We start from the raw sequence: 18820 nt of genomic DNA on the forward strand, positions 1-18820 counted from the left end.
AAGCACCCCAAGGGCCCGGCCCGTCTCCGAGTCGGTCTTGATGGCCTGTAGAGACTCATCCACCGCCTTACCAAAGCGGTTGTTGCCGTCGAACGGCATGTCCAACACTCTGGTCTGGACGTCCTGGCGAAAGTCTGTCACCTTGAGCCATCCTCGTTGTCGGAGGCAAACTCCGTTGCCCAGTTGGCAAAATCCGGTATCGGCAATGTCCGTTGCCACCGTAATGGGGCGATCCGACGCCACCTCGCCCTCCTGCAGAATTTCACGGCCTCTGCCCTTTTGTCATTAGGCAGGAAATCTAGCAGGGGAGCTATCTTGAACCAGAGCTCCCTGTCGTAGCGGGCCACGATCGCTAAGGCATTGGCCGCCTTAATCGTCGTCGCCGCCGACGAGATGACTCCTCGTTCCATAGAGTCCAACTTCTTACCCTCGCTGTCCGGCAGGGAAGTGGAAGTTGAGGCCGCCACGCCCGCTGCCTTCTTCTTAGCCGCTGCCGACACGTCCGAGTCCGGCGTGGGCTGGGCCCTGAGGCACAAGGGGGCGGCATCAGGGACTCTGTACTTCTTCTCGTACCTGTCCCTCTTGGCGGGTGTCGTGGCAGGGTTCTTGAGGACAGCAAGCCCCTCGTCCCAGATGTCGTCGAGTAAAGGCACCGCGAGGACCGTCTTCCTTTTAGCCTCTCGTCGTTGGTACAGAAACCCCTCCTTTTTCTGTTCTTAAGGGCAGAGCTGGAAGAGCTCAGATGCCCTGGTTATCATGGCGTGGAAAGAGCCAACCTCGTCGGCTGGGGACGCCCGCGGGGAGGATGACGACGGGATGTTTACTGTGTCATCGCCGCTGTCATCGTCCGTCCCCGTATCCCTCACCGTATCCTCTCCCTGCGAGGTGGATGAGGGGTCTACCAGTCTCGCAGGCACGAAGGGCGGAACGGGGTGGACTCTCCTCCGCTTCTTCGGATGGCTTCCCGACGGGCCTGGTTCTGGCTCCTCCGTCGGGGTGCGTGGTAATCTCGTCCTTATCTCGGTACATAAGGATTGGATTGCCAACAAAATGGCCGGCGAGCTATCCTGGGGCTCGGACAATGGCTGCGACGGACGGGATGGCTGCTCCAGTGGGCCCTGTTCGTCGTCCTCGTCGCTATCCTCGATCACGTCAGCAGGGACCGTCCCCTGGGATCGAACCTTCTCGAAACCTCTCGTTGAGGTTTATGAACCTCTCGTTGAGGCCTATGGACCTTTCGTTGAGGCCCCTCTAGGTCTCTACCAGTTCCTCCTCAGAGGCTGATTCTGAGTCTGTAACAGCCACCGGCCCCCCCCTCTTTTTCAGCAGGGGGCTTCACGGGGGTCTTCGCGATGGGCTGGAAAGAGGATTCCCTCCACGGCAGCAGGGATACTCTGGGCCGAGAGGCTGTTTCCATTGGCGTAGACTCAGCCGGCTCCACCTTAAGTGCGTCCTGGGCCTTCGCCTTGGGGGGAGGGTCAACGCCTCTCTCCCCCTTCGTCCTGGGCCTTCGCCTTGGGGGGAGGGTCAACGCCTCGCTCCCCTTTCGAGATCGATCGGGTCCGCTCCAGCGGCCTACCCGGGTTCTTGGACTTCCTCTTCCCCGACCCAGAGCGCTGGCTCGCGGTCGAACATGTCGGAGAAGTAGCACCCTGCTTAACAACCTAAGAGCCCGACCTTTCGGCGCTCCCGGAGCCCGCAGACTCGCGGTACTTGGCCTTCTGTTGGGCCCCCGTCGCCAGGGTGCCCTCAATGGACTTAGAAGCCCGCTCAGACCTCTTCTTCGCCTTCTCACTTGCTGTGCCCTTCTCCAGCCAGGTGGTGAGGCGGGAACGACGATCTTGTTTGGTCCGTTCAGAAAGGTTCTTGCAGAACGCACAGTCCTTCTCCACGTGCGTCTTGTCCCCATGGAGGCAGTAGAGACATCGCGAATGCTCGTCCTCCTTGAAAACGTTATATAATCCGCATCCAGGGCAGTTCCTGAACAGCTTGGATCCGGGCGTCGAGCTCCCTTTGTCCTGGGCCATGTCCTTGAGGTAGGCCGTAGATCTTCCACAATCCTCCGAGAAGTGTGAACTCGACGAAAACTTCACCCTTGAGGGGCATAGAAGAATTCCGAAACGGGTCCCCGTTATCGGAAGTAGAAACGGTGGAGCTTGAGGCTCGATTAAACCGAAAAAATTAGAAATTCTCCTGAAAAAACGTGAAAACACAGTAAAAAAACTCAAGAGCTAAACACGAGGACTCCCAACACTTGAGCGTGCAGTAAAAATCTGGAGATGGCTGCCAGAGGCGGGGCTTAGGGAGATGGCAGTCATTGGCTGGGGGCAGTATGACCCAGAGATCAGTGATTGGTTACTACTAAGAAAGACAGATCAGAAACGAAACTGATACTGATTTTTTCTTTACCGAGGATTCCCAGCCTGACGACGGGGAATATTCATGAGGATGTGAATCCATGCCAGACCCCATGCTGGAGAAACAGTTCTTCAATACCAGTTCTTCGAGCGTGGTATAAGGGTGTGGCAGGCCACGCAATCTTCACAACAGTGACCCACTCCTAAACACTGTAGACAGAGGGTATGCGAATCAGACACAGGGAAACAACTCCTGGGTAGGCACAACTGCTGAAGCCTGCTTGAGCCAACATGCGCCTGGGCAGGCGAGGCACTGGAGGCTGGTTGTAATAATAAAAAAATGCAGCGGGAAAAGCTGAAAAATTTGCAAACTTCCGGGATCCTGCAGGACGAAGGTCCTGTCCAGTCAGTGCGAAAATAGGGGTCTGGAGCCAGGCGCCAGAGGGCGGGGCTATGGGGGTGTGGTCCCATCCATATCTGCGCCTAGACTTTAAAGGGGAAATGCCCTTTTTTTTGGGAGAAAAATTGTTCTGGTCTCGTGCCTAAGGAGGAACACCCCACACATTATGGAGGAAAGGGGACGGACATAGGAGGTTACTAAAAACTTTTTTTTATTGTAATCTTTAGTTTATACAAATTTTCATTACAATGTTACATCAAAGAATCCCATCATCTTTCAGATCGCGATGACCCTTCCCTTACATTGGCCGGCGCAGCACACAATCAATCGATACTTTGTTTCCACCTTTATGTGGGTTCATTATCATTGTGTTCTGTTGATCTTTAGGTTTCCTTCAGTATTGCGTCTATGAAATCAATCATTGCACAGGTTATTTTCGTGTTGTGACCTGAAATCACCCGATTCCAACATTCGTCCGAGTTTCCATTTTGCAGAAATGAGAACCTAACGTGACACAACCTTTGATTTGAGATTGATGGACATACTGTGATCAGAAGTTGTAATGATTTGGTTTCTTTTTTGCAGTGTCTACAGAGATTGTCTTTAGTTTCCCTCTCTCGCCTTAACCACTGCATATCTTTTGTTTTCAGTGCATTTAGCCGAAGCCACAGAAATTGATTGCGATGTTGATGAGATGGACATTTTAGTAAATATTTTGGTTGTGCATCTAAACCATTTACTGTAATTTCAAGATAGATTGTGCTATGTAATGTGGCTCTTTTCTCTAAATTTAAGATCGAACTCCATGTTTGGAGTCGTTTCTTTACTAATTGCGGATTAACCTGAAGCGACTCTTTCTTTATGTCTGCAGTTGCCAAGATTTTATCTACTTTGTTGGCCTACACTCTTAAGTGCGCTAGCTTTGAAAATGTTATATGCAGGTAGCGTAGGATTTTGTCTCATTTTTCGCAGTGCTCCACATGATTTCCAAACTACTGTACTGAGTAGAGAATGTATGGCCAGTTCATGTCGCAGGTTCGCCATTGAAACATAGCGTGGCAGTTTGAGCACCTTTTGCCAAAAAAGGCCTTCTGGTGCCTCCCAAAGTTTGGAGTCGAGGTTCCATGCCGCTTCCGCGCCAAATGTGATTGCCGGCAGCACTTTATTCAAGTAAATTAATAGAATGGGGCGCACAGAAAATTTCCCCTAATCGTTCTGCAGTTTTGCGCCTTGCAAGGCATACATGGTCATTCTGCATATCAAGTCCTAGTGCCAGGGCCATTCTCAAATCGATGTGCTAAATATAATTCCAAGGTATCGTATGGATGTTGATGATTCAATTGTATCACCTGGAACACCATGTGTAATTTCTGTTTCTTTATCCCTTTTGAGGGCCCAAGGTATTTTTACAGAGCCTAGGCTTTAAGATTCCTGCCCCATTTAGTTCTGAGTCTTTTCCAGGGTCAGACTCGAGGTCCAAAGGCAGGCAAAAGTGGGAAATCTTGTGTAGGTAGCAGTTAAGTAAAGGTTCTTGTTGCTAAAAGGGTTCAGGGACTTCAGAGAAGGCTCCCTGCATGCGTTCCAGGGAGTGTTAGGCCAGGGCGAACATAGATGGGTTAACTCCCAACTACACAAATTACACCCCTAGCCACAGAGGAGCAACAAAATCACTCTAGGTAAGTATTACCATGAGTCAACAGTACCTGAGGAGTGATGAGGGTGAATCTGGATGCCTTCGCACAGTAGCAGCTGAAGACACAGTCTCCTGTTCCTTGGCCGTGGTGACGAAAGAAGGGACCCTGGATGGGATTTCACAGCAGCAGCTGAGAGAGGGGGACTACCATCAAAGTATTCTTCATGCTCCAAAGCGGATTTGGCACCTTTTCAGTGACACCAGTGAAGAAATGTTCTCGTCCGATCGATTCGCCTCGCTTGCTCGGTCAAGCACTCAGGTGAGGGGATTTTGAGGAGTATAATCTTGCTTCTGGAGGTCCAGCAAGAGTCCAAAACCTTCAGGAAGATTTGCTCTTTGGAAGACTATGCACTGCAAGGTGGTCACCAGTCCCAGAGTATTGGTTGTTTGCAGCCCAGGAAGGTTGCAGCATGTCGTGCGATGGCTGAAATTGCAGGTCTCTTTGGGACTGATTATGCGCACTAGTCCATGGGAGGAAGTCGTCTTCTTCAGGGCTTGCCTGTCAATTAGAAAACATGGTCAAGACAGCAGCAGTCACTTCAGTAGGCTTCTACCGGTACTGTAAGGGCATGCAGGCGTCCCTAGTTGTCTTCATCTTTGGTTCTTCTGTTCCAGTGGTCGCCTTGTCTTCAGCTTCCAGAACCAGGCCATTTATCCAGGAATCCAGCCAATCAGTACTCATGCTACATTCAATCTTTGGGGTGGCTGTCCTTTCAGGACAGCCAGCCTCCCAGTTGGAAGTGGATCCAGGCAGGCAAGCCAGAAGACAAAGGGACGCAGGGTTTCAGACTCTTCCCTCATTTCTTGTCTTCACAGACACTATGGAGCCGTTGCAGGCTTTCCGAGGGATTCCCACCATAGACAAGAGTCATACCAGGCCCTCCCCCAACCAGGACGGCAGAAGAACCAAGAAAGGACACGCACAAAAGAAATGGTGAAAGAAGCCACCATTTTAGTCAATGGTGAACTTTCTGTGCATTACCGGGGCTGTGAAAACATCCTGTGGGTAATAATAGCACAAAAGTCTGTAGACCATGTCCACTGCCACCAGCCATTCAGGTATGTATGTCACTGTAACATAAATGTTACAGGAGCAGTGAGAAAGGGGAGACTATGTAACCTCCCAGCATTCCACATGTGCTGATCTCACAATAGAAAATATAAAAAAGGATAAAAAGTATCCTTCTACTGTGAGAAACCAGGAGGTGTCTCACCCACTAGTCTCCAGGGATCTGTCCTCCAGGTGGCCAGGACATGGCCATCACCTTTGGATCCAGTTCCTGGAGAAGGAACAGTGCTGGAGGATCACCTGGGATTTGAGTCTTCAGGGAGTGGGAGTGAGACACCGGATGGTGAGACGCGGTATCCTCTTCCCTGTAACACCTTTACCCCATCCTACCAGATAGGTATTTAGGAACTCTACTCTCTCTATCCCTTTACAACACCAACATTTTCTCACGGACAGCCCACTATGAGAGAAAACAGACTAACACCCGAGCAGTATACCCGACTGCTCAGGCAATTACTGACCATCACACACACCTGACTTTCATTAAGCTTCCCCACACGGAAAAAAAGCAGAGTATGAGAGCACACTCTGAGCGAGGCAAAGCACACTTGGAAAAAGCAGTTTCGAGATGGCAGCTGAACGAGAGCGAAAAGACAGCAAAACCGAAGGGGATCGCAAGGAGGGCAGCTACCTTGACCTTTTCTACAAGGAACCGTTACTCTCCCGAAACCTCGAGGATAGAAAGCATAAGACCAGGAAACTGGATAGATTAAACGTTACTTTGTCAATATCCTTTCCGAGAGGGCCCTTTCAGGTTTTATTGTTGGCAAAGAGAGGTTGTTGTTGTTTGACAACCCGTTTATATAGGTGTTGGATAGATAAGGTGTTAGTAGTGGCAGTGAAACAAATCATGGAAGTCTAGAAAAAAGCCAAATATAGAGGACTGGATTAATGATCTGATTATATTGTCCGAATATGACTTGATTCTATCCAAGAAGCAGGGTAAAGAAAAAGAATATTGTTTTTTGTGGAAACCTTTTACTGATTTGTATGGTGATATAACACAAGATGATGGAAGTGAGGTATGAGTGTATTTGGTTGATGGTTTGTTTGTTTGGTGTGGATTGTTTGTTGTTTATTTTTTATTTTTTTGTTTGGTTGTCTATTAGTTTGTTTTATCTGTGGTTGTTTTATGGATTTTGGGTCATTTTACTATGCGAGTATCTTTGTTTAATGATTATTTCTTATTGATTTGTTTACTCTGTCATTGTATTTCTTATTTGATGCTCATTTTTAATTCATTATTTTGGAAAATACTTCATGTGATCATCTTTATAATGCTTTTATCCTTTTCTTGTTGTATTTGTTTGAAAATTGTAAATAAAGATGTAAAAAATAATTTCAAAAAAAAGACCAGGAAACCAGGCTGAAGAATGCTGCATAGTGTGTTGGACATACCCAGGGCACCCCCACGTCAATAATCAAGGAGGGGAGAATCACCAGCTGCCGTGGTACCATCCTTGGACAAGAACAAAGCAGCATCAGTTAAATCAACACAGTTAGTGATTTGGTGAGACCAATACAAGACTGGTCTGTGTTGAAGCCAAGGTTGCAAGCAGCTACATTGTATGGAAAGCGCTGGAACAAAGATTGTTAAAACGTGTGTGGTAAGAGACGCAAGTAAAGTTAAAATGCTGATGAGCGACTGAACTTTAAAGCAAGAGATAATATATTTGGCAGAGTGGTCCGGCACCAAGTTGGTGCACAATCAAAGGTCTCTGTAAGGTATCCTGCTGACAAGTGGCAAAAGTAAAAGGGAGAAATATATTGTGAATCAAAGTGGTTCTGCAACTGGTCAAGCAAAATCCTGCGCAGTCGAAAGTCTTCGATTTTGATGAAGTAGAAAAAGTTTGATAAAGAAGAGTTGGTCAGAGCCCGGCAGAGGGAGACCAATTGAAGGTTTTGTGTCAGTGGGTCTCAGTCCGGTGGAGGGGGACCTGGGGTGAACAGTAATCACCTGAGAAGATGTATATTTGAAATCCTAAGAAGAGTTTGTCATGTTGCATCAGGCGCTCTGAAATAAGACTTTGAATGACAAAGATCCTTTGGTACAGAAGGCCATGATATTGAAGATTTGTACTGCATCCTCGTGCTAGAGAAGCCAGAGTGTGTGCTAAGCTTGAGTCTGCTGCCTTGTATCGTGCTGAAAACGTGGGGAAGGGAAGCCAACGGCTTGAATATCCGGACATATCATTTCTTAAACACATTTATTTTGCATAACATTGTTTCCCACACTATTTGTATTTAGAAGTAAGGATTGGCAATTGGTTTTTTAGTATAGGCCCTTTTATTTTGACAGACTAGGGCCTCTTTTGTGTGGTAACCCATTTTATTTTCACATTTTCTCACAGTAAAAGGGTTGGATTTTCTGAAAATGTGTAATACTGGGCCACTTTTAAAATTATTTCCAGGGCCTCTTTTGGTTCCCAGTCCAGTCCTGTCAAAGGGCTCCCAGTAGCACTGCACAAAAGGTGCTGCGTGCTACAAAAGTAAATTACAGATGCCTTAGGAAATATGAAAGAAAACATGACTTCATAAAAATAAAGCACAAAAGTAACGAACAAGGGTCTCCATATACATAGTAAAAGAATGGGTGAATGGGAAAAAGGGTCCCCTCACTCAGGAGACAGCTAAAAAAATCCAAGAGTCCAGCAAAAATTGCAAAGGAGATCTAACATACAACAGTGCAGCAGGAAGGAGCGGCACCAAGCTACATAGATGTACAAGCCAACCTGGGTCACCTAGGCTAGAACATGGGATGGCAACCTGTGGCTCTCCAGATGTTTTGGACTGATTGTCATGATCTCACACCATTGGCTATGCTGACTAGGGCTGGTGCAATCAGTAGTCTGAAATCAAAAGCTGCAGACCTCTAGGCTTGAAGGACGGTACCAGGGATCCAGAACGCACAGGGAAGGAAGAGCCGTAGATGGGATTCCATCAGCAAGGAGAAAAAAGTTGCACAGGGCAAAGGATCCTGGGCCCAGCGACTGAGGCCCAGCCAGCGCTCTCAGCAGCAGTCTTCAGGTAAGGATCAGGAATGGATCAGAGGAATGCACACAATGCTTCCCGCACCTTCACTCAGGGGCTGTCCTCAGCCAGCCCACCAATCACATCAAAGGCAGCACACAAAGGTTTTGCGGCCAGACAATCAGGTGTGCACTACAAACCGCCAAAAACAGAGCCACTCTCACAGTGGATGTAGACTGGGACGTCTGGAGCACTTTAAAACAGTATACACAAGTTTAAACCACAACCAAAGCTGCCCTTGTGAGTTCAGGATAAACCTACGCCAGCAAAACTGGCATTTTGCCCATGCCTCACAGTACACCTAGACAAAGCAGGCCACAAAGGAAGGAGGGATTAAAAAATAGATCAGTACCCGAATGGCAACCATTTAGGTGCACTAGACTGCAAATACAGAAAAAGGTGCCATCTAGTTTTGATCACTGCTGACACTAGGCTACTCCTCAACATGCTTTCAGGGTGAGAGAATCACCCTGGGACCAAAACCACCCCGCGCAGGTAGCCCTATGGGCTACTTCGGGCAGCATACCAGAATAAAGGTTGCACACAGGGGGACTTCAGTAGAAGGGGGCGATCCAGGAGGCAGTAACACTAAGCTTTGGAAAAGGCAAATAAAATGCCATGCTCTTAAGCAATGTCAGAAATACATTTCTCCTCCCGGGGACTTAAAAGCAGATTGCATCCCCAGTGGGATTTGGCAGGTGTGTTAAGGATTGTGTTTTTTCCCCATGGAAGTTGCTCTTTAAGGGCTCCATAAAACTCAGATACATGGCCACAGAAGGGAAACATCAGTACTTGGTTCTGCCTCAAGTAAGATGCTGCCATCAAGCAATAGCAACAGTAGAATTACAACTACCCGATTGTCTACAAGTCCAGCACCCGGTGTAAGGAAGGCATGGTATCAACAGTAAGACAGACAAGTGACCACAGTTCAAGAGTGTTTATTGAACTTCAGAAAAGGGTTGAAAACTATCTAATCCTAGATCACCCGATGGGAGCAAGCTACCATCATTGGACTGATTAATATCAAATAATAACGCAGTCGTAGTGGTGTCTTTTCAAAATAAAAGGGCCTATACTAATAAACCTATTGCCAATCCTTGCTTCTAAATACAAATAGTGTGGGAAATGGTGTTAGGAAACAGAAAAGTACTCGCAAAATGATCAGTCAGGATGTTCATGCCGCTGTCCTCCCCCACGTTTCAGCACAGGACAAGGCGGTACACTAGAGTTTAGCACAGTCTCTAGCACCTCTAGCAAGAGGATACAGTTCAATCTTTAGCATCAGGACCTTCCATGCCCAAGCCTCTTTGTCTTTCAAAGTCTCTTCTTTCAGAAGTACTTAATTTCTCTGGCGATTCACTAGTCAAATCGGATCCCCATCAGCTGGGCTCAGATCCCTTTTAACACAATTAGTCTCCTTCCGCCAGGCTCGGACCAACTTCATCCACTTTGTCAACTTTCTTTATGCTATTACTATCAGAGACTTTCGAATGTGCACAGGGTTTTGCCTTACCCATTGCAGGACCACTTCGATATCACGATTCCTGATCACTCTTTAGCATTTGCCACATACGCTTCATACACTGTTCTCTTCAACTTTCACTATACAATGTTGCTGCTTGCAAGTTTGGCTTCAACACAGACCGGTCTGATATCAGTCTCCCCAGCTCACTGGCGCTACTTTGTTGTAGGAGCCAAGGACAGTACCACGGTGGTAAAGTATTCTCCCCGCCTTGACTGTCGACGCGGGAGAGCCCCGGGTACCTACAACACACAATGCAGAATTCTTTAGCCTTGATTCATGGTCTTACATTTCCTATTCTCGAAGGTTCATGAAAGTAATGGTCTTTCATTTAAAAGGTCAAGGGCACTTGCCTCCTTGAGTTCCCCTTCGGTTTTGCCGTCTTTCGCATTGTATTAAACTGCCATCTTGGAACTGCTGCTTACTCTTGTGCTTTGCCCTGCTTAGGGTGGGCTCCCATGCTCCGCCCTTTATCCGTGTGGGGAAGGTTAATGGAAGTCAGGTGTGTTTAATGGTCAGTAGTAATTGCCTGACCATTGTATTGGGACATGTCAGGTATACAGCTCGAGTGTTAGTGCATTTTCTCTCACAGTGAGCTGTCCGTGAGAATGTTTTTGTGTTGGGGGTAGGGGGAGTTGAGTTCCTAAGTATTCTACCTGGTAGCATGGGGAAAAGGTGTTACAGGGAAGGGGATAATGCGTATCACCATCCGGTGTCCCAATACCCGAAGAGGCTCCATCCAGGTGATCCTCCCGCACTGGTCTGTCTCCAGGAACTGGATCCAAAAGCGATGTCCGTGTCTTGGCCACCTGGAGGACAGATCCCCAGGGACTAGCAGGTGAGACACCTTCTGGTTTCTTACACCGGGAAAACACAAAACTGTTGCGAAACTCACTAGAGGAGTTAGGCTCCTTTTTCAGGGTGATGGTGGCCTCTGATAATTTAGCAATGCTTAATACACAAACAATATTTCAAAAGAAGTCTGCTTTAAATACCAAAGCCTCCTCTACAATCTCAATTTCATGCAAAGAAAGACAGATACTAGGTGGACGTGTCACAGAAAGTGCTACCTGGGGAATGATGATATCGGCCAGAGCTTTAGAGAGTTTAAAGAGTTCTTCTGTCCCCTCCAGCTTCAGGGCACTATTGTGCTGCACGTCGTACTTGACACAGTCGTAGATGTCTGGGATCTTGCTGATGTCATAGCGGCCATTCTTCATCCGGAAATCTCGCTCTAGCTTGCTCCAGCGCTGCAACATCAACTCTAGGGTCTCACTGTGGTAAAGCTGCAGATCTGAGCCAAAGAAGGAAGAGAAAAAAACAAAATACATTCAAGTCTGCATTAGACACAATCAGAAAGGCCCAGTACATTATACCACACCGTGAACAGACTTTCCTGGGATTTTAGCAGTTCATTAAAGCACAAGTTAGAGGCTACGCATTGTGCAAAGGGTGAGAAAGAATAGTCCCTTCCACCCCTGCAAACCTCTATCCACAGCTGACGTATGCTCCTGTATTCTGCAACTACTATACAGACAAGAGTGCATGTCACACTTCTAGCCCTCTTTTCCAGCGTTCTTTGCACAGCAACAACTATACATATCTTGTTTATATTATTTTTTAATTGTGTTTTTGAGGTATCGTAATGTTGGACCCTGCCTGGATCTTATTCTGCCACTCTCCCTGAATTTCGGTCCGGGTTCCAATAGTCTATTACCACCCCACGAAACTTCCAGCTTTATTTCTGGCGACCGTTTGGATGCACGCATGACTGAACCCTGTCTATGCTTCTTGCTCTCTTAAGACTACTGAGGAGAATGGGGAGCCCCCTTGTCCATGCAGAACCCCACAAATCAGCAGCTACTGTATGGCTACCTTCTTCGAGCCCCAACCTCGGAATCAGCAAAATGCTTATGTAATTCAGTGATACAATCGCACCCGTACACTAGCCTGACCACACTGGTCATGCCTCAAAGATGTACGACTTTGTTCCGGCTTTCAGACACCTCTTGCTCTTCATCAACCAACTGCAGAATCGCTTCAGAACCACTTTTGGTGAGTCTACTCATTCATAAGAGACACAGCCAGCTCTTTCACTATTATGCCATGCACCCTGCAACCCATTTCAAAACAAGTCAACCAAGAAAACAATTGCCAACTCATGCATGCCACCTCCTTTGGAAACCTAGGATAAGATTATGAGAAAATCCAGAGGTTATTCAATGTCAGGGAAGGAGTGTGACCCAACAGCTTAGCAGCTTCAAGTTCCAATATTGTTATCTACAGTTTGGTTGTTTCCTTTCTTTGTCTGCAATCCCTCCTCATTATTTTAGTTCCATGTCCTGGCCTTTACTATCAGCAACACGTTTTAAAATGGAACTCTAAAGCCCTAATTCTGAGGAGGGGCTCCTGCTCTATTTCCCGAAGGGCCTAGGGTTGAAGTAAAAGCTGTGATAGAAGCTGGAGCGAGATGACCGCCCTATGCCTTTTCCTCTAAGAATTTCTCAAAACTCCAAGGTGGCTTTAACCACTTCAGCTTTGGTTAATCTAGCTACAAAACGTGGTTTTAGTTTCCCATCTTTAAACTCAGACGGGGCCTCAGCTCTCTAAACAGATTTATCAGGTAAATACCTACAGCAGCTATAGACTGGAGCCAAGGCAATTCTCCAGAAGTTATGATCTACTTTAAAGTCTCAGTACATATGTTTCATAATTACACAATAAGAAGTGGGCCACACAATAGATATGTAAAATATATCATTGATAACGGAGGCATCCGTTATCCATTTTAACAGATTTTAAAACAGAAGTACAGGCAGAAATCAATCAGTTTTCTATCTGTACTTATTTATAAAAATGGAGAAAAAAAATAGAAAAATAGTTTAACACATTTATGTGTTGAATAAATGTGGAAAAATGTCCATTTGAAACATTTTAAATAACCAATAAACATGGACACATGCACAAATATTAACTAAAAATAAGTATGGATGAATTCGGAAACAGTGCAAAAATAAATAGCCAAAAAACAGAAGCTTTCTTTATAATAAAGTAGAGTTTATGAAATAAGTAAAAAATATTTACACACAAGTACTCAATAACTTTTCAAACTACAGTAAAAACAGAGAAAGGGTTCTCACAGCATCATGAAATGTTTACACACCTCCATAAAGTCTTAGTGGGCATTTAGTGATGCTCACAGGCCTCCGAAACACAATTACCCTCAAGTCCCAACGTAATATCTAGTATCCCACAGGGGTCAATGGGCCAATTGCAGCTTGTGTTCACTCACCACCTTCCAGGGAGGAGGATTAAGGTGTACGGGAGACCCTTGCCTTATGCTCTTTTCTGGGCTCAGCGCAGAGCCTGCAACGCTGAATGAATGGCCATGTGTTAGGGAGGGCTATAAAAAAACTTGCCATTATGGCAACCCCAAGGGGTTATGAAAGCCAAGTTCCTCTAAAGGGGGTGAACATGACAGAATAGTCAGGATTCACTTCAGAAAGGAAGGGGGGCTGGTAGGATGATTAGCTAGTTCCCACAGGTAAGCAAAGAAATCACCTTACACTGATACGTAAAACAAACATTTTAATAAAGTAACTAAAATCTATCAAGTTAAAAATAAGCACTTTAGGCAACACACAAGAAGCAGCTAGTGTATGCATAAAAACAGCAAATGCCAATGAAGAGAGTGCTCACCCAAAATGCCAATAGGCGGGGCACAACCCACTGATGGCTCCTATGCATATAGTTTAAACGGGCGTGGGCAAGGGAACATGCATGTAGTGAAACTTTACATTTACACAGTCCTGATTAGGACGCATGCTGCCATACAAGTAATGAACAGAATATTCCAGCCCCTCCAGCACATAGGAACATGGGTGATGCAAACGCACCCTACACAGTAAAGACATCCAGAGCTAGTAGGGGATATTACCAGGACTTTGTTTTTTAAAAATCTAATTCTCCTGAGTGAATGGGAACCTTTTTTCAACACACTTTATTTTTACTCTAAACTGAGAAACCCTTTTTTTTAAATCTCTTTTTGATACTTTTTTATGGAGTTCTGCTTTCCACCCTGTTTTCTGGCATCTACATTTTATTCTTATTTTGTAGTGCTTTTCTTTTTGGATTTTACGCTATTATTTACAACATTTCAAATACATTACAATATTAAAAGAGTAGGAAAAAAAATACAGTGCTGTTCCCTCCAAGACACGATAAATAGTACTATAAAAAGCTGCGAGAACAACAGGTCAACAAAGTCAGCAATACCACAGGAAAAGCAATGAAAAAGTACATGTTTTAATTGCAGCGCACAGCACTTTCTGTGCAGTGTTGCTGAAAGCTTTTTGAGCTTTCCTTGTGATCTTACCTGTGTTAACACATGTTATCAGGGCAGGGGGGACAGACACCCTTTTGTCCGTCCTGTATTTTATTTTGTGACATAAGCACACCCCACCTTATGTGGAGTGCTGAGGAGAAACCTTGTCTCCCTTTTCACACTGTTTCAGTAACTTAGTTACTGTTGCAACTTCATCTAACAGGCTGGTGGCAGTGTACCTTTTTGCACGACTTTTTGTGGACTTTTGTCTCAGGCTGTCTTTGCAGATGCGACAGGGGACACTAGGTTCACCATTTGCCTAACATGGTGGCAGTACCTTTTTAAGACCGGCTCATGATGACATGTTCTTATTTGAGCCTTCTTCTACCTGCCTGGGTGGGGAGGTCTTGATGAGTGAATTGTCTTTGAAAGGCTTCCATTGGAAACCTCGCCAAGGCTCTCTGAGTGCCTGAAAGGGCAGGAAGTGGGGTAGGTTACTGAAATGCCCCATTTCTTTGTCCTGCAGTGTGCCTGCCTAGAACCAGTGTGTGCCGGGAAACTGGATGTACCGTTTGACAACCACCCCCCAGAATTGCATGAGAAGCCTGTCTGGTGATAGGTGGGCTCAGCCAGTTTTCTTGCATAAAAGGCGAGGGTCCTGGAGCTGAAACTCTGAGTCGGCCACTGGACTGAAGACCCAAAGACAAATTCATAGAACGACTTCCCAGCAACTTCCAGGCGACCGGCAGAGCCGTTGAGTGACCTCTGAAGACCAGACCCTGAATTCCGAGCGACAGGGAAGATCTCTTGAAGATGACTTCCTCCCCCAGGACTGAGACCACCTACATTTTGCACCATGATATGATATGATATGATATGGTATTTGTAACGCGCCTATACACAAGTGTTTCAAGGCGCGACGAGGCAGGGAGAGAGGGGAAACAAGGGGAAGACAGACAAACGATCCTACTAGGCCAGGTGTCATTCAGATCGCGCAAGTGTGGAGGTAAGGGGAAAAAGGAGGAAGTGCAGGGGGAGGAGGTGGGGGGGAAAGTGCAGTACAAGGTAAGTAGCGTAAAAAATAATAAATAATAAATAAAAAGGGCCAGCTGGTGGCAAGTGCGAGGTAAGTGCAGAGCAAGTGCTGGGAAGGGGGCTGTAGGGATACAGTGACAGTCCCACAGTGCGGGGAGCCAGGGAGGCAGTGCAAGTGGAGAGTGGCTGGGCCCTGGACCGAGGTTGCTGAGAGAGGCCCAGATGCAGGTTTAGTGCTGAATTCAGTGGGGAGTTAAGCAGGTTTAGCAGGGGAGAGGGAGAGAGAAGGCAGAAGCGAAGAGGAAGGTTTTGAGGTGCTTCCGGAACCGGAGATGGTTCTCCTCAAGTTTCAGGGAGGCAGGAAGGCTGTTCCAGAGGGAGGCCCCTGCTGCGGAGAGAGATCTACCCCCAGCTCGTTGCTTCGAGAAGCGGCTGACCATGAGGGAGTTGGAGACGGATGAGCGAAGAGCTCTGACCTTCTCGGGCTGCAAACTCCCAAAATCCTGGGACCTGTGCCATTGTGCAGTGCAACGTCTTGTAAAACATGGTTTCGGCTGGAACTAGGTGGGCATCGTTCTGGGCCTACAGTGACTCTTTTCCGCTCCTAGACAGTCCCTCAGCCGAGTTGTGGACCGAGAATCAAATAGCAGTCTACCGGACGCCAACCCTCGCTGACCCGAATACTCTGAAAGGCTACAATGCACTAGTGCCGTGAAGATCCACTACTGGGCAAGCGTCCCTCTACTCGAGTGCACCCATCTGTTCTCTCCGAAGTTCCTTCTTCAGCCGCCTAGGCAAAGGCACCCAAACCAGGGACAACTGTCACCTCACCTTAGGGACCAACCTGCTGCACCAAATTCTTCATTGAAAGGGTACTGTCCCGAGCCCAGGTACTTACCTCGTTCTCACTGCATTGTTCATGTGTTCTTGGAGGGCTGCAGTTAAGCTGTGACTTGCACCCCCCCTTCCAGGGCACCCAGCGTCTCATTTGGGATAACCGCCCATGGAGCCCCAACTTGATCAACTAACTGGTACTTACCTGCAAACTTGAAGAAACCGGCATAGACTCTGCTCTGTCTACTGCTTACCTGCTTCCTTCCCCCTCAGCCTTTGGTCACCGGACCCCCAGTGCCCCCCTTGATTCTGTGTGTCTTACCTAGTATAGGGTTGGAATTGTAAAGATTGGTTAAGCAGGGGTTAACTGAAGTTGCACAAGTTCTTCTAATGCGTTCTACTTTGATATCAGTAGTTGTGTTTTTTTCATTTGCGATTTAAAGCGCGATACCTTTTATTCTACTGTGATATTACTGCGTGAATAGTACGCACTTGATTTACCTATAAAGCTTTAGTGTATATACAATAAATCACTACATACTCTATCCCTCCGGGACTAAGCCTGGCTGCTCAGCCAATACTATCAAACCTTTGAGTAGTTCAGGCTAAATCTAGGGGGGTACAACCCTGTCACCCAAGGTGGGCATTTTCAAGTTCTGTCACAGACAGCAATTTATGTAAAACTGCCTAACAGGGGAGAAAAGGAGTTACACGTCAGAACATAAACCCACAGAGACAAGAATAGCTGAGGCTTACAGTACTAGTCTTAATGCCTCCTTACATCACACGTAAAGGCAGATAAACATGTCTCAACAGTGACACTTAGTAGCAAGGCATTTCAACGACAACCGCGTAAGCAGGAATTCATAGAAGCAGTTAAAATCAGGAGAACCACGCCAGATCATAATTAATCAAACCGGTAGTGCTAGTCACTTGGACTCCTTAGATTCTTCGGGCAGTAAATGATGCACTAGTAACCACAGCTGAAACAAAGTAACGATGCATATCCGAGCAACACAACGGAAATCAGTAGCTGGACAATTCTCGACTTTGGACCTAAACTACAGGGACCCATAAGGAAGCCATGAGAAATGTCACTGTCCGGTGCTACCTGATAGATCCAGCCCTAGGTTTAAGGTAAGTTTTCAAGTTTCCAAAAGAAAAAAACAAAATAAGTAGGGTGTTCTGGTGTAAGGGTGAAAAGCCATGGCAAAAGGTGCAGACTTGGCAGAAAACAAACCCAGGCTATGCCAACGAAGACCCCTCGAAGAGATGCAGGTCCAGGTGGAAGAAGCGGCCCCAGGACAAGATGCAGATCTGCAGGATTTACCCCCAACGCAAAAGACACCTGCAAAGATCTTCAACTACGGGCCACAGGGAGCCCGAAGGGGAGCATGAGGAATAGCCCACCAGGGCAGAGGCTTTTATCGATGTTTCTGAAAATAAAGTTCCAGGAGGGTGAATCAACCCAGTAAACACAGCTTTTCTATTACAGGGCAAGGGGCGGATCCAGTCACCCAGGGACTGGATTCCGGAGCCAATGAGGACCAGTAAGGCCACAAAAAAAAACAATCAGTCATTCTACTATTGGGACTTACTAAGCAGGAGAAAAAGCCGCAATTGATAGGGCTCCAGAAGGACAGAAGAATCTGACCAGCACAGTTGCAGCAACTCAGCAGAGAAAGGAAGGCAGCAAGCCAGCAGAAACCATCCCAGCACGGAGATGGCATTGGAGGCCATCCTGGATGACTCGGAGAAGCATATGAGGTGGGGGTTCCCAACACATCCTTCCGGGTGGGAGCAGATTTCAGCAACAATGCAGGAAGGTCTGCAGTAATCAGTTCAGTGGGAGGATCAGGATGGCCCAGGAAGGATTCTCAGCATCTGAAAACCCAAACTGTTCAGATGGATTTCTAGACTCTGGCCTGATGGACAGTTAGAGCGAACAGGTGAACTCAGAGGTTGGCCAAATCCAATCAAGGTAAGCGCAGAGAATGGTTAAGGATTAGCCTCAGGAGAAAGTGAGTGGGGTCAGGGGTCCACAATGAGTCCACACAGTGAAGCACACAATAATTCAATTTAGAGAGGCAAGTATAAAAATACTCTATTTATTATAGGCCCAAAAACACATGAATGAGTAGCAGCCACCCGGTGAAGGGGGTTGATCCCCCGCTTTCGTGACTGATGCAGTGACTGGTAAATGGCTTCTACCAGAGCCCCTGCTGTGGGGGAGGTGGAGGTCACTCCCCTGCGTGTGGAGGGAAGGCTCTGGAGGTAGGGGTGATAAAGATCACATCAACCCCAAGCAAGAGGTGGATGGGCCTGGGAGCAGTATGACGAGGATCCCAAGGTCCTCTCCCCTGTGCCTTTTTTGAGAGCAGAGGATGACACTACACTGTTACCCAAGGATCGGAACTTCATGCTTAGCAATGCCAGACCTCAAGCCCCAGGATGAAAAAAACTATTCCTCACTGTCCAACTCAATTACCAACTAAAACGTCTTACTGCATCACTTGAACATGACATTTCTAAAGTTGAGCAATTATATTAGATAAA

General features: G+C 46.8%; 1 protein-coding gene across 14 annotated transcripts in view; it reads right to left on the bottom strand.

Moving 5' to 3' along the window:
* Positions 1 to 18820, bottom strand: part of PPIP5K1 (diphosphoinositol pentakisphosphate kinase 1) — a 1113174-nt gene that overhangs the window by 451851 nt on the left and 642503 nt on the right. For all 14 annotated transcript variants that reach the window (XM_069625171.1, XM_069625166.1, XM_069625170.1 and 11 more), the window contains exon 19: positions 11142 to 11365. In XM_069625171.1, the coding sequence (XP_069481272.1) occupies positions 11142 to 11365 (224 nt within the window). The remainder of the gene's footprint in view (positions 1 to 11141; positions 11366 to 18820) is intronic.

Source organism: Ambystoma mexicanum, chromosome 11 (assembly GCF_040938575.1).
Source record: "Ambystoma mexicanum isolate Mex_15411 chromosome 11, UKY_AmexF1_1, whole genome shotgun sequence".
In the NCBI taxonomy this organism is placed as follows: Eukaryota; Metazoa; Chordata; class Amphibia; order Caudata; family Ambystomatidae; genus Ambystoma; species Ambystoma mexicanum.